General features: G+C 37.7%; 1 protein-coding gene across 2 annotated transcripts in view; it reads right to left on the bottom strand.

The window, feature by feature from the left end:
* Positions 1 to 593: 593 nt before the first annotated feature.
* Positions 594 to 14,683, bottom strand: part of SLIT2 (slit guidance ligand 2) — a gene marked incomplete at its 5' end in the record, with an annotated part of 255,849 nt that continues 241,759 nt past the window's right edge. For both annotated transcript variants that reach the window (XM_084203836.1, XM_084203837.1), the window contains 4 exons: positions 594 to 1,036; positions 2,130 to 2,341; positions 6,313 to 6,601; positions 12,307 to 12,461. In XM_084203836.1, the coding sequence (XP_084059962.1) occupies positions 795 to 1,036; positions 2,130 to 2,341; positions 6,313 to 6,601; positions 12,307 to 12,461 (898 nt within the window). In that variant the 3' untranslated portion in view covers positions 594 to 794. The remainder of the gene's footprint in view (positions 1,037 to 2,129; positions 2,342 to 6,312; positions 6,602 to 12,306; positions 12,462 to 14,683) is intronic.

The following is a 14,683-nucleotide window of genomic DNA, read 5'->3' as shown; positions in this document are numbered from 1 at the left end:
GAAACCCAATACTGTATAGAGTTGTTTAGAACTCATAGAAACAGAAATCCATATTATTACTAATTTATCCATCAATAATCTATTTTATCATCCCCAGAACATTTATATTACAAAAAATTAATACTGTAAAAGGGAAGATAAACACTTTTTTATGCTTCTTTTGCTGACATGCTGACATAAAAGTACACATCATCAGGAGATTTCAGGATTATAGTATATTCTTGCATCTCCTATTTCCCATTCATTAAATGAGACCCCATCTTCTCAAGATGCTTAATAATTCCAAAAGACAAAATGTGTTTCAAACAATTGTTATTTCTTTATAATCTGATTCTTTTTGCTCATAAAGCTTCCTCATCCATAGGTAAGTGACTGGTATGGTCTGTCAAGACAACAAAATAGACTGATACGAAAGTGAAAAAACAAGCCTCGTGTTCTGGTCAGTATTTCATCTCTGAGCTGTTAAGTTGAAAGTCACATGTGTGTAGTGTCAGTGTATCTTCAGCATGTTATAAAGAAGAATCCATGTTAAAAGCAGTTAAAGTTTCCCATTTCTGCTGCAATGTTACCAGGTCTTTTTTTTTTTCTTCAAAGCTCCTCTTGGGTACGAGAAGTCTCAGTTCAAGCACTTGAATCTTTTTTTCAATGAAGAAAAAGTCTTTATTCTCATAATAAAAATAAGTCTGTTCTGTATTTTACAATATATTTCAAATATTTCCACTATGAAGCATTAATTAGTCCGACACTGTCAATAAGTATACAACATTTTCAAAAGACAAGTGTGACAGGGACACTTAGGAGGGACAATTTGTACAGCCACACTTCACCACTTTTTCAACCTCGTCCACGAAGGACGAGCCGTCGGTGCACTCGAAGGAGTATTTCCGCCTCTTGCTGCGCAGCGGCCCGCAGCACTGCCCGGCCGAGCACCCGCCTTTACATTCTAGTCTCGATACCTTCTTGGTCGTCTGGCACGCAGCGTACCCTTGCTGCTTTTGGTAGTAATCTCGGACTCGTTCCCCTCGACAAGAGATTTCTGTGGGAAACAACGTTCAAAATAAGAGAGGTGACTTTGGGACGCGGGTCAATGAGTGCGTAACGCGGGAAGATGCTGCGCTACCATTTGCAGTTGGGATTGGTGTTTTAAAGTTCGACCGAGACTCGGCGTTGGAAGCTAGTGGTTCTTCCAAACGTAATGTGATTAATGCTGGGTTTCATTCCCCATACCTCCTAGTTTCAGTAAAGCCTATATTATGTATGTGTAAACCATAAATACGAAGCTATTACAATGACAAGAAAATTGGAAGCTTAAATCTTTTCCTCTTTTATAAAAATACACATCTTCTGTTGCTGCACTGCTTGCAGCTGGTTCTGTTTACCATAGGGAAATGTTTCAGAGAGCATGCAATTTAATTTATTAGACCTGGAGTTTAATATTATTCAAACTCTTATTTAATATAAGTTACATTCCGCTAACTTCATAAATTACTGAGGTATAAAGGCAGCTAAAAATGAGACATCTGTTAAAAGTTCTACAACCATATTCTTCTAGTCACATCTATGTACAATACAAAATAAATGCCATCTGGGGTAAGGGAAAAAGAGGGAGAGGGAGAGCTTTGATAGACAAAGGAGAAAGAAAAAGGTAGGGGGAAAAGTCATCCTGTTTTCATCCATCTCACCTGCATAATTCGCTGTGATAAATCAGTTGAAGCTGAGAGGTCAAAAGTAGAGTTTGTGATAAAACTAGGAGCAGAATCATTGGATTTGGCTTCTCAGTTGCAGAAGGTAGAGAAACAATAAATACAGAAAGATACAGCAGGTAAAAGGTAATAGTTAAATATAGTAAAAATGTGTTTCTGAATAAAGGCAAAAAAAAAAAAAAGAAATGTTTTCACAGCAAAACGTTTGATGAAAAAATCCTCAAAATGCAAACAAATTCATGGGAAAGGCTTGGTTTTTCTCTCATCAAGATAAAGTCTTATGGTAGAAAAAAAAGCAACAAATGTGTGTGTTGTGGAAAAAAAAAAAATTGGTCATGTTTTTGGTTGTTCATGTGCTTGGCTGTTCATGTTTTACTAAAAAAGCCTATTTTCTAAGACCACAACAACATGAATGATTTTTTTTACCTTTATCACAACTGTCCCCCGTGTATCCGCTGCCGCATTCGCAATATGGTTTCCCAAGTCCTGAAAGCCTACATTTGCCATGTTTACACCTGATGGATTGGCAGGGGTTAAGCAGCATTTCCTCTTCATCACAGAGGACTCCCCCATGTCCCTGCAGGCATTTACAACTGTATGAAAATGCATTGATCGGCAAGCAGGTACCATGCACACATCTACAGGGGAAACAAGCCCAAGAGAATAAAAATAAATTATTCATCAAAGTTCAGGCTAAGCAACATTAACTACAAATACTTTGGACTGTACTCAGAAGAAATTGCTTTTGTTTCTAATGGACTTTTTCAGTGAGATGCAGTGAAGTGGTTTATAATTAGTATGCAGGTTTACACAAAACAAGCTGCAGTACAGAACTCCCTCTCGCCAGAAAATAGCCACTGTAGATGTGTTATGGAAAAATTTTTCAGGCCACAGGTATTAAAAACAACATTTCCTGTCTGCCTAAATTTTCAGCATGCTTTTGAGAAGAACACGGCAAAATCAAGCCAAAGAAGAAAGAAACTCACCTGAAATTCTGGTTCTTGTATCATTTAAAAGAAACTCCATACTGTCACTCATGAAATATGGGGCTCCCAGCACAAAGACAGGTCAGGCACTTCCTAAGAGAAGCTATTCTGACTCAAGCAATGGCAGTTTCAAGTTGCACATGTGCTTTCCCTTCAAATATATTAGTCTGTATTGCCAACTGCAAGTAGCAGAGTCCTCGTAATATCTGAGGCAGTTCTGTGCTTCACTGCAAGGCAACAGCACTCCCCCAGAATTCATACCAAACCTCACACTAGGGGAGGCTGGGCATTGTCAGCTCTCACCCAAAGTGATTAAAGCAGCTGATTTCCCAGTTGAGCTTCAATAAACATTTGGGGCAGGCTCAAATCTTGTTGTGAATACAAAAAAGGTTGTGAGTAATCTGCATCTGCTAAGTTTTGATGTACAGTAGTAGGGGAATACACAGCTGGTCTTGCTTCTCTTGGAGAGAGAGGTGGTGCTTCTCAAAAGGAGGATGCTTAATTACCTGCTCCTAGCTGTAAGCTGAACATCAGGGGATTTCATCTTCTGAAATTATCACCAATGACTTGGAATGAAATTACTTCCCTTTCCTCATTTGGCAGCACAGGATCAATAACTTCCTTCCAAAAATAAGGTTATTCTCTTTAACTGTTGTTTCCATAGAAAAATTTTCTATCTAAATACTGTTAGGGAGATCACAGTGAAAATTCTTCTGTGGGGAGGAATGCAATCCTGACATACAAGTCACCCTTCCTCATGTTTTTGCTTTCTAATGTTTTTCCTCTCTATAGTGTATGACTCTTGAACTCACAACCTCCTTAGTATATTATGACAGCCACCTAAATAAGTCAAAAAAATGAGATTAAAAAATAAAAATCCTATTTGAACTAAAATAAAATCATTCGTTTCAATTTGAAGATAGCAAAAATTAATCTAAAATTGCATGTTGTCTTAAAAGAAGAATTCAATTAAGTGCAACATCTCATTTTGAAATTTTAAGATAATATAACCAGTCTGGGGTTAAAACCTGCAAATATAAAATTAATAGGTTAAGCACCTCCTACTTCTGTATTAGTCGGTACCACATTCTCTACAAAAAATTGAAAATTGTTCCTGTGGTTGAAGTCTGATATTTCAAAACTGTTATTCAGCAATTCAAAATGGAAGGCTTAGACAATATCACAGGGCAGATAGCTCTTGTTTATTTTTCATTATGTTCAGCATTTGATCTTTTCACCATATATAAAAATCCACTTTTAGGACATCTGATCTACAGTCACTCAGGTGGCACTGACATCCCGACGTGCTCTATACAGGCTTTAGATACCAAAGCAATCTGTGTCAAGATCTTTGGTAAAGTTTTGCTTTGACTTAGAAGATGATTAAATTTTAGCTAATGCCAACTCTCATAGTTTTGTTTCCACCTGCTCTTTGAAGCTCTAAATTTCATCTTCTGACTGTACTGAAAGGAACATCAAGCTAAGTGCAAACTCTTGGGCACAGTTTCATCTCATCTAATTTTAGGTACCTGTGTCAGCCACTCAAGTTGGATGCATAATTGCCATAAGCTCCAGACACAGTCAGTCATGGGGAGAAATGAGCTTATCTAGAGGATGATTAGACAACTTGAATTCTTATTTATTCTTTTGAAATGTGCTTTTCTCTTTACTGACTAGAGAACAAACTTTGGTTACTATATTTTGAATTCAAACACCTAGATGCAGGTAATGTAAATGTGTCTTAAGCCTTCTCATGATGTGCGTCTCTAAAAGATCACCTACATTTTTCAAACAGAGATGACACTGACAAATCTGTTGCTCAGATAAAGCAGAATGTCAAACTGTATTAGATGGATAAAATGCATCTATTCAATAGAAAATTTAGAGATGAATCAAGAAATACAGAATGAAAATCCCCAGGAAGTAAAGAACAACGAAGCCCTCCTCCACTCCAAATAAAAAAAAATTGTTTTGGCTTTCTCTCTTAAAAGCTCACAGCACTGTATACAGCAGAAAAAACCCCAATACTTTGAAAAGCAAACAAAATATTAACACTGTTCTCACTTACTTCTGTCTTTGATACTGCCTACATCTGATACTGATAACTTCATAATTTGCTGCAAAAAAGCACTCAGTTTGTGTGATAATGTACACAGTGATAAGAAACAATGAAGAATCTACTACTTCAAGGACAGTTTAAAGAAATTCTCTGACCTTTCTGATAGTAGAACTTGTGGGTATAATTTGATGTTGTTTTTTAATCCTGAAGTATTGAAATATAAAGTCACATTTGCATTTTATAACCTGCTGTGACTACCCTTCTTTAAAGTTACTGTGAAAGAGGACAGCCTAAAAATGACCAATAAAAAATTTCATGCTATAATGATATCCTTCAAAACCTGACTGCTCTAGCTCTGGGAAGAGTTCAAAACTTTAAAGGTACTGAAAGAGTCTATAACTAATATAAATAAAACTGTGCTGCAAAACGTGCTAACTGTATATAAAACTTTAAAGGGTCAGACACTCCACACACTATGTGAAAAGATGATTTAAACATAATTTTATGTAGGAGTTGAAAATCATCCTATTAGAATCTCTTAGAAAACTTAGGCCACTGGTCCTTAAAAGTCAAAAATTACATAGGCAAATGCTGCACTGAAAAAGCAGCAGCCAAAAGACCCAAGCAGGCTTGCCTGAACAGAAAAAAAAAAAAAAAAGAAAAAAAAAAGAAATGGAAAAAAAAAAGATGTTGCCAAGCTGTAATAAGGACAGTGGTAAGAGTGGTAAGAACAAACAGAGTGGCATCTTGTTGCCCAAGATTAATAAATAAAAAATAGCTTTGAACTTCTGAAGTTTCTGATCTTCTTGTGCTGGGAGTCCATGAACCCAAATAGAATGTGTCTCTGCAGTAAATTTGAAAGATGAATATGCATAGATATCAATACTATCACATACACAATTATACATATCTTTTTCTATCTTCACACATTTATATATAAGAATCTTTCTACAGACATGTATAAATATCTAAACTAAAATTTTCTGCTCAAATCAGTAAATAGAATTACCACGCTGAGACTTAAACAGAAGTTCACCATAAAGATTGAAATATATTTTCCTCCTAAAACCTGGGGTACTCTGAAAATATAAAATATTAGGTATGTCCATTGTATAATTTTTCAAAAACACAGTTGAGAATAATATTGTTAATATTATTATTAATATTAATGGTTTAACTACCTTATTATTTACAACTGAAAATAAGGAAATAGTTTTTTTTTCCCATTTGCAACTACTTCAAAATTATTTTTGTGCCAAGGGTCATACCCACAGTTGCATCAGCGCATCTCATTACAAAAGAAGCCCATACAGAAGTATGCAAGAGCACCTCCCAGGCTTTAGGCAGAACTTGAGTGAGGTGTGTGGTTCTGCTCCCCTGAACTGGGGACTTTCCCTCATTAGGTTTATGCAAAGAACATATGCTAAAACCTGGATGCTGTTTTCGCTTTTACATGCCCAGGTTATGTTGCTACTTGCAAGTGCGAACTTTTATGAAAAAAAATACACATAACAGGAAACATATGTGCACATTATGCTACTGTTTTTCTTGAGGAAGGACATACTTATTTCCGAGACACGGGTCGTTGGTTTGCTGATCGCAGAGCGGTCCCGTCCATCCTCCTTCGCACTCGCACGAGAAGCCCGACTGGCTGGTAGCATGGCATGTGCCATGCACACAAACTTTCTTATGGCAAGGCTCACAACCTGGCAGAATTCCCACTTGCAGGGGCACATTTCTGAAGTCCTGGAGCTCACTGTTGATATACAGATTACGGATGCACCCATGGAAGCTAGTGCCGTTCTGCCCTGGCGACTGGCGCAAAGCTGCTATGTTGTTTTTCACAGGCATGCCTAGGAAATTAATAATAGCAAATAACCAGTGTAATAATCTCACAATTTTCTACACAATTTTCTCCATTTTTAAAACACTTTTAAAGGAATGCTTCTTCTAAATTAATTATTCCTAGATATTCAAACCAGAACCACGAACAATAATTTAGTTTTTGGAAATTGTACTGGTTGTCAAGCATGCGTGTAAATCGGCTCCAAATCTGTAAGTCTCTAAGTCGTGCTTAAGAGATGAATATAAGACTTCACCAGAAAGGAAGCTCAGAGCTGTGAAAAGGTCAGCTTTGCCTGGGTTGACCTAGTGCATTTAAGTCCAGGATGGCACACAGTTTCTGAATTCCAGAAAAACAACAATTGTTGAAATTTAGCAGCTGATATGTCTTTTTTTTTTTTTTTTGTAAACTAAGATACTCAAATCTGGAAGAATTTAGTTGAACCAGCTCATCAAAATGGAACTAGCGTACACATTTGCTGTGGAAAATTTCTTGGAAAGGATAGTTTAACATGTTGAGGTTCCAAAATCAAAAATACTTTTGTTTAGCATGTCTCAAAAACAGATTAATAAAACTAAAAGCCATTCATAGTTTGCCATTACAGTCTAAAACAATCAATAATAAAAATAATTCAACATCTAACTACTATGTGTATACAGGTTTAGACAATGCAAATGTCCCCAGTGTTGACAATTTTCAGAGTAATTCCTCTGTTACAGTCTACAGTTGTTATGGGTGTAATTAGAGCAGTAGGTGTATGTGATCCACTTATCCTGTTATAATAATTCAAGAATAATTCAGAAGGAACATTACTATCAAATGTTTTCCTGTAAACAAGAAGTTCTTCTACTCTTACCCCCTGCTTTTTGTTTTCTTTTAACTTATTGCCAACATATTAGCCTATAGCAGATAGTTCTTAAGAGAGTGCCTTCTAATAATGAATACAAAATGCCCAAATGAGTCCTGAGAGTCACAAGTAAAGGAAATCAAAGTGCAGAGAGCACTAAAAAGGAACTGTTTACCTGACAATAAATATTATTAGCTGCATAGGTTCATTCCTAGACAAAATCAACACTTTTCAATCTGGTACTTAAATAATGACAAGAAAGCAGCAATGTTCTGCATAGTGGCTCCTTAACCATGTAAACTGATATTTCTAATAACTTCTATATTACTCTGAACAGTTAAGAGTCATGCAGAAATACTGTGTAACCTAATGAAGCAGACCTGCCTTTCATTTAGAGGTCATTGTAATTTCATTGGTGCTAGGCTTCAGTGATTGTAGAAATGAACAATATTGTATCCATACTGTTGAAGAGCCTAAGCTTCTTTGATCTTATCAGTTAAGTAAGTGTATGGGGTTTGTATGGCCAGGCTTTGTGCAGTGGGGGAGCCACAGGGGTGGCTTCTCTGAGAAGCTGCACCATGTCCAAGAGAGCCAATGCCAGCTGTGCCCTGATGGACCTGTCAAGTCTGCCTCTGCCAAGCCAGTCAGGGAAGGCAGCAACAGCTGTGTGATAACATATCTATAAAGGAAAAAACCCCAAAAGAGTAATAGTGCAGATGTGACCAGAGAGGAGTGAGAATATTTGAGGAACAGCTCTGCAGACACTGAGGTCAGTGAAGCAGGAGGAGGAGGAGGTGCTCCAGGTACTGGAGCTGAGATTCCCCTGCAGCCCTTGGTGAGACAGCTGTGCCCCTGCAGCCCATGGATGCTCACAGGGGAGCAGAGATCCACCTGCAGCCCATGGAGGAGACCATGCTGGAGCAGGTGGATGCTTGAGAGAAGACTGGGACCCCATGGGAAGCCCGTGCTGGAGCAGGCTCCTGGCAGGACCTGTGAAGAGACGAGCCCCCACTGGAGCAGGTTTTCCTTGGACTTGTGACCCTGTGGGGGACCCATGCTGGAGCGCCCTGTTCCTGAAGAACTGCATCCCATGGGAAAAAAGGGATCCATGCAGGAGCAGTTTGTGGAAAGCTGTATCCCATGTGGGGGACCCCACTTGGAAGAGGGGAAGGACTCCTTGCTCTGAGGAGGAAGCAATGGCAGAAACAATGTGATGAACGGACCATAACACATATTCCTCATGTGCCTGCACTGCTTGTAGGAAGGAGGTAGAGAATTGGGGGGAAAAAAGTTAAGCCTGAGAAGGAGGGAAGGGTTGGGGGAAGGTGTCTTTAAGAAATGTTTTACCTCTCCTTATCCTACTGTGATTTATTACATTAAATTAATTTCTTCAAGTTGAGTCTGTTTTGCCACATCTGTAATCAGCGAAGATTCTCTCCCTGTCTGCATCTCAACTTATGAGCTTTCATTGCATCTTCTCTCCCCTGTCCAGTTGAGGAGGGGGGTGATAGAGGGGCTTTGGTGGGCACCTGGCACTCAGGCAGGGTCAAACTGTAAAATAGGCTTTGAACTATTATATTAAAGGACTCAGACTGCAAACAACCATGAGTTTCCATCTCCTCACATCTACTTGCCATATTCTCAAACCAGGGACTGGGCAGAGTCATCAAGGCCCCTTCACCCTGTTGTCTCCCTTGAAAGCCACACTCAGCTGATGTTCATAGAAAATGCTGGAAGTATCTCAGCAGAATAGATGCACTGAAGTTACTTTTTGTAAAAATAAAAGGTGTATAAAACTAAGCCCACCAATGCAATGCTAAACTAGATGTTATACTGGAAAGTGTCAGGAAACTTAGATGTGATTTCTGGGAACCATATAAGCATGTATGTATGATACCAGGCAATAGGTGGTATATCACACATGATTCAGAATTTTTTTGTCTATTTTCTCTAATAAGGTAGACATTTGGAAACACAATGCAAATATATGCACAAGCTTTCAGCCTATACACTTTTGCTTCTTCTAGCAAGATACCAAATGTTAGAAGGTCAAAGTGTGTGTAAAACCTGCTTATATTCTTTAGCAATGTTTCTTAGATAATATTTATACAAATATTCTTTACCAGTTAGGAAAGAACTGACGCAGAAACAATACAGACAATATTTCAGATCTATTTTTGGCAAGGTAAGAGAGTAACTCCCACCCCCATTTAAGCTTTTGGATGCTGAACCTGACTACAGGTAAATTACTGTTCAAGGAGGCAAATGGTAGGAATCTCTCTTAAATAACAGTCACACAGTAAAACTGTCGAAACAAGTATCTAATTCTAGAAGCTGCCAGAACAGAGCAGGCACAAATGAGAAGCAGCTGATACTCTACCTGTCTCAGAAATAGGGACATCCATGAAAGAAGGTGCCACTCTCAACTAGTAAAATATGCTCTAATTTCCAAGAGAAGAATGTGAAGTATCAGTGATGTCTGTGACCCCTTTGAAGAATTTTTGAGAAGAAACAGATTGTCCCTTAAGAATTCTTACAAAAGCCATGCACTTTCAATATGATTTACTGAAATTTGTTACAGAAAGACTGAAAAATAACAAGCACGTGTATTCTGACCACACACTCCATACAGTCAGAAGAGGCAAAAAAACTCCAAAAGGTATAAATCAATTAGCTCAGTTTTGGTAAAAAAAAAAAGTTTAATTACCCCTTTTAAACCAAGCTACATATTGTGACCCAAGTGTAACATAAAAAAAAAAGAAAAAAAAAATTGGGGGGGAAGGCAGAGAGAGAAGGAATGAGAGAGAATGAGAGCACACACAGTACAAGGGCTTGCTGTTAAATCTGAATTTCATCCTGCCAGCTGAGGTGATGCTTATCAGAAATGCCATTTTAGCAGGAAAGTGGTAAGAGTAAGTGTAAGATACATGATGATTTAGGTGTCAAACTAAGACTTTGGCAAAGATAAAAATACTGCATAAAAACCTAGTGAGAATTTAAGTTCTTCACTGATAAAAATGTGTAATCAAATTCCCTAAAAAAATCTAGATATAGTTGGATAAGAAAAAAATTATTGAATCTCAAAAAGATGGGTGATGTAAAGATACAAGAGTGAAAATTACCTGCTTTGAGAATTTAAAAAAATCATAACCAGATAAATTAGAGAAGAGGAAAGATTAAGATCTGAATGTCAACCTACTGGGTTTTTTTGCATTATTTTGTTACAATGTGCTTTTATGATTGGTTTTTATTATTTTTTGGATCAACATTTTCTATGACAACAGAAATAATTGCCTGTTTGGAGCCTAAATGCGAAAAATTATAATAGAATAAACATGGAACCTCACTAAGGAACAATGCAAAAGTCTGCTGCTCTTAGGTATCAAACCACTAAGAGAAAAGATTATTTCAAAAGTTATTCTTCTGATACTTGAAGATGAATGTGCAGATTAGTACGATTCTCTTAATGGAGGCACAGATCTGCAGGGTGAAGAAGCAGGGAAGAGAACCCTGCTGTCACAGATCAGCACTGCAGTGCTAAGATGTGCCCAGAATAAAGGTTTACAGTTGGCAGTCTGGCCTCATTTCATCAAAAGGTGCTTATAACAGACAGGAGGATTATTGTTCTGCACTCAGCTCAGCTTTCCAGTAGCACAATTGGCCTCAGCAGTCATTAAACACACTGATGTTGATAACACCAGTAAGCAAGCACACAGCATCCTGTCAGAGTCTAGGACCCCCTCTTCCAAATGGGGCACAGGGCACTAGGTAAACAGAAGTGATACACAGGAAAAAATGCAATGTGCATTTCTGCAGGGCAATCCACGTTTGAAGGCATCAGTACAGTGCATCAAACAGATGTACTATTGATGGCACAGTTTTTTGCAAGGAGGCAAGATGCTTAAGTCTAAAAAGTTATTCTCAGAGATAAAAGAAATAGGCAAAATGAAAAAGGAAGTACATTTTTTAAACAGAGAGAGCAGATCAGAAGAAAACTCCTGCATGCCTGTTGTAAGGGTATAAGGTTAAACTAAGTAGAACATGAAAATCTGTAGCTTTTAAATAGTGTTTAAAAATCATGCTTAATTTCTGAACTCTAAGAACTTAGACTTGCTAACAAATAAGGAGGCACTAAGTGTTGGCTGAATTTTCTGACTTTTACCTAGATTGCACAGGTCCATAGGAAAACAGCAGAAACTGCTAGTTAAAGCAATGTATTTGAACTCATGGTTCTACAGACTAACTGGCATCAAAGGACCAAAAATTTTCAAATACTTTAGCTGCTCAAGTTAAACAAACAATTAAACAAACATTATTTTTTTCTCAAAACAAACAAAACCCAAGCCTTGACACATACAGTGAGGCAACTGTCTGGGCACATTCTTACCCAGTGTCCTAACTCCTATCTGCCCTAAGCACTAAGATCTCCAGACATAAATTACACTTCATGGCTTTACACACTGCTCTCATTTCCTGCAGATATCAGTACAGAGAAATAGGAATGTAAAATGAGCAGAACAGAATGCTACCATTCTACACTTTTTGAATAGGCATTACTAAGTCTTCATGCAGCTAAACAATGTTAAGCACACTTCTTCAGTATAATAAAAGGCTAAATAACAGCAAAAATTTACAAAATTTTACAGTCATCAAAAAAGAAACATAATTATAAAAAAGCAACCAGTGTAGTTTGAGGACATATTATTTCTTAAAATTGAAGCTATTGACATTTACTGCCAAAGTTTCATCTTAAGGAGTTATGTCAATGAATGAGTCTCTAAGAAACACAAGAATGTGTTTCTTAAAGCATGTTACCACAGTTAAATTATCTATAATACCTCTAGTAAGATGCAATAAAATCCTCTTACCTCCTACATACAGCGGAGAATCAAAGTTCAGAGTGGATTGCTTGGACAAATTGGTAATTATCTTAGGGCTTCCTCCATCAATAGATAAAGATAGAATCTGATCCATAGCTAGCAGCTCCACAATGTGGAAATTGCCATCATTAATTGTTTCCACACTGCAAAATAAACATTAATAATAAACAGTTGATGGTCAGGTTTGAACAGTTTTTTACCTTTTTCCCCTGTAAGAGTCAATAAAGTTTCAGAACAGAACTTCTCCAGGAGTGCATTCCCCTGAAAATTACATTTTAAGCAAAGACATGCACATATGCTTAAAAGCCAATACAATACAACATCCCTTCTTCTGGACTAATGATGACAGGGCTGGAATTCCTTTCCTATGTACACAGGCTGAAGGAGTTGGGGTTGTTCAGCCTGGAGAAGAGAATGCTCTGGGAAGACCTTATAGCAGCTTCTCGACATTGAAAGGGGGCTTGTAAGAAATATGGAGAGAGACTTTCTACCAGATCCTGTACTAACAGGACACAGCCCAACTGTTTTAAACTGAGAGAGGGCAGATACAGATCAGATAGAATCTATTAAGTAAAAGAAGTGACATAAAAAAGAGTTCTTTAATACGAGGGTGGATTAATATGAAACACTGGGACAAGTTGCCAGAGAATTTGTGGACCTGTTATTGGAAATGCCCAGGATCAGGTTGGATGGGGCATTGAACAACTTAATCTAGTGGAAGCTGACCCTGCCCATAACAAAGATGGAACTAGGTGATTGTTTAAGGTCCCTTCAAATCTAAACCATTCTTTGATTCTAATGTCACTTCAAGATCATATGTGCACGCAAGTCTGTGCATATCCTACATTTTGCTGAGTATTGGTTTTACATATCTTGCAAGAATGAAGGCCTCAGTCAACTCCAGTGATCCATAAATCTATTTCATGGAATATGGAACTGCATCACTTTAGTCCTGCCAGACAAAATCATATCATTGGTCCAGACAGCTCCACTGACACTTGCAATAAAGTTGTTATCTTTATTGGGCATTGTTACTTAAGTGTGTTCAGCTTCTGGCCAGCACAGTGAATATGAATGTTGTATTTTTTTTTCTCTCATCTACATATACCATTTCCTTCTGCTTACTAACAGGATATGAACTCATTAGTAGGAGAATGCCTGAAGGTTCTCAAGCTGAAAATGCTTGCTTCAAGCATGGTGCTCACCCTCAGTAAGGACAAGTTTACTCATGCTGCTAGGCACAAAAAAATGGCTGCTGGTGCTTATCACCTCAATATCTATGTAGCAAGTGCTTAAGTGCAGGAACTACTCTGCACTTGAACACTGCTTAAATACATCAGAGAAGGAAGAATATCATTACTCAATTCTAGGACTAAATATATCATTGTACTTGCATAACTTATAGTCCATTTTCCACTGGAGAAATAGAGCTGAATATATGCATGGAAGGTGTGAGCTGTAGTCCAGAGACCAGACATTAAAATGGTTCCCATGAAAGCCTTTATTTGTTTCAGGGCACCCTCAAATAAGTGAGCTCATTCCTTTGAAAAAAGTTATTTAAATGAACCAATTTTATGATAGCCTGAAATGGACAGTCACACAGTCAATTAGCTCTTCTCATTGAGAAAGCAGGATAGCTGAAAGGGATTAAGTTCCTAAATCTCAAGGCAAAAATCAAGCAAATTACCTTAAAACACTCTTAGTGATGTTTTAATTAACCTAACTGCTTTTGTCCTGGAACAGATCAGCAGCACACTTGGTCATTCACAGCTGTGACACATTAAATAGCTTCTTAGCCATTTATTACCAACTCTGTGAACAGCCTTTGCTCACTGTGGATCAAAGATCTGCAAGGTAGCATGCATGCTTTACATAAACCCAGCTCTATTTGAGAGTGCAAAGACATGACAGAGCAGACACTGGCACAATAAACACTTTATGGGAGCTGCCAGGAGAGGGACTGCCAGTTTCCACAGGGGGAAAGGAAATGGTCAGGGTTTATCATTCCTAAAGAGAAAAATTTATTCAAGGCATCAAAAAGGTTTGTTTGATCTGATCAAGCAATATAAAAGATGCTGTGATTAAGTTACTTAACACATTTCAATGAACCCAGGCAAAAAAATCTGCTAAAAAATCAAAGTGCATATAACATCTTGACTTCAGGAAGCAAGAAACCCTGATGTAATGTTCTTGTTTCAAGGAAACTTATTTTACAACTTCTAAACCTTTCACTCAGTAGTATTTAGAAGAATAAGGGCAACACAAAAAATGCATTTTTAGAGCAGGGGGTCATTCCAGGGATACAAACCATAATGTGTAAAGGGAATGTGTCTCTGATAAGAGTGATTATTAAAAGCCCCTGGTT

This window comes from Fringilla coelebs, assembly GCF_963513975.1.
Source record: "Fringilla coelebs genome assembly, chromosome: 4".
Lineage (NCBI taxonomy): Eukaryota > Metazoa > Chordata > Aves > Passeriformes > Fringillidae > Fringilla > Fringilla coelebs.
Note: the sequence above shows the minus strand (reverse complement) of the source record. Positions and strands in the feature narration are given on the sequence as shown.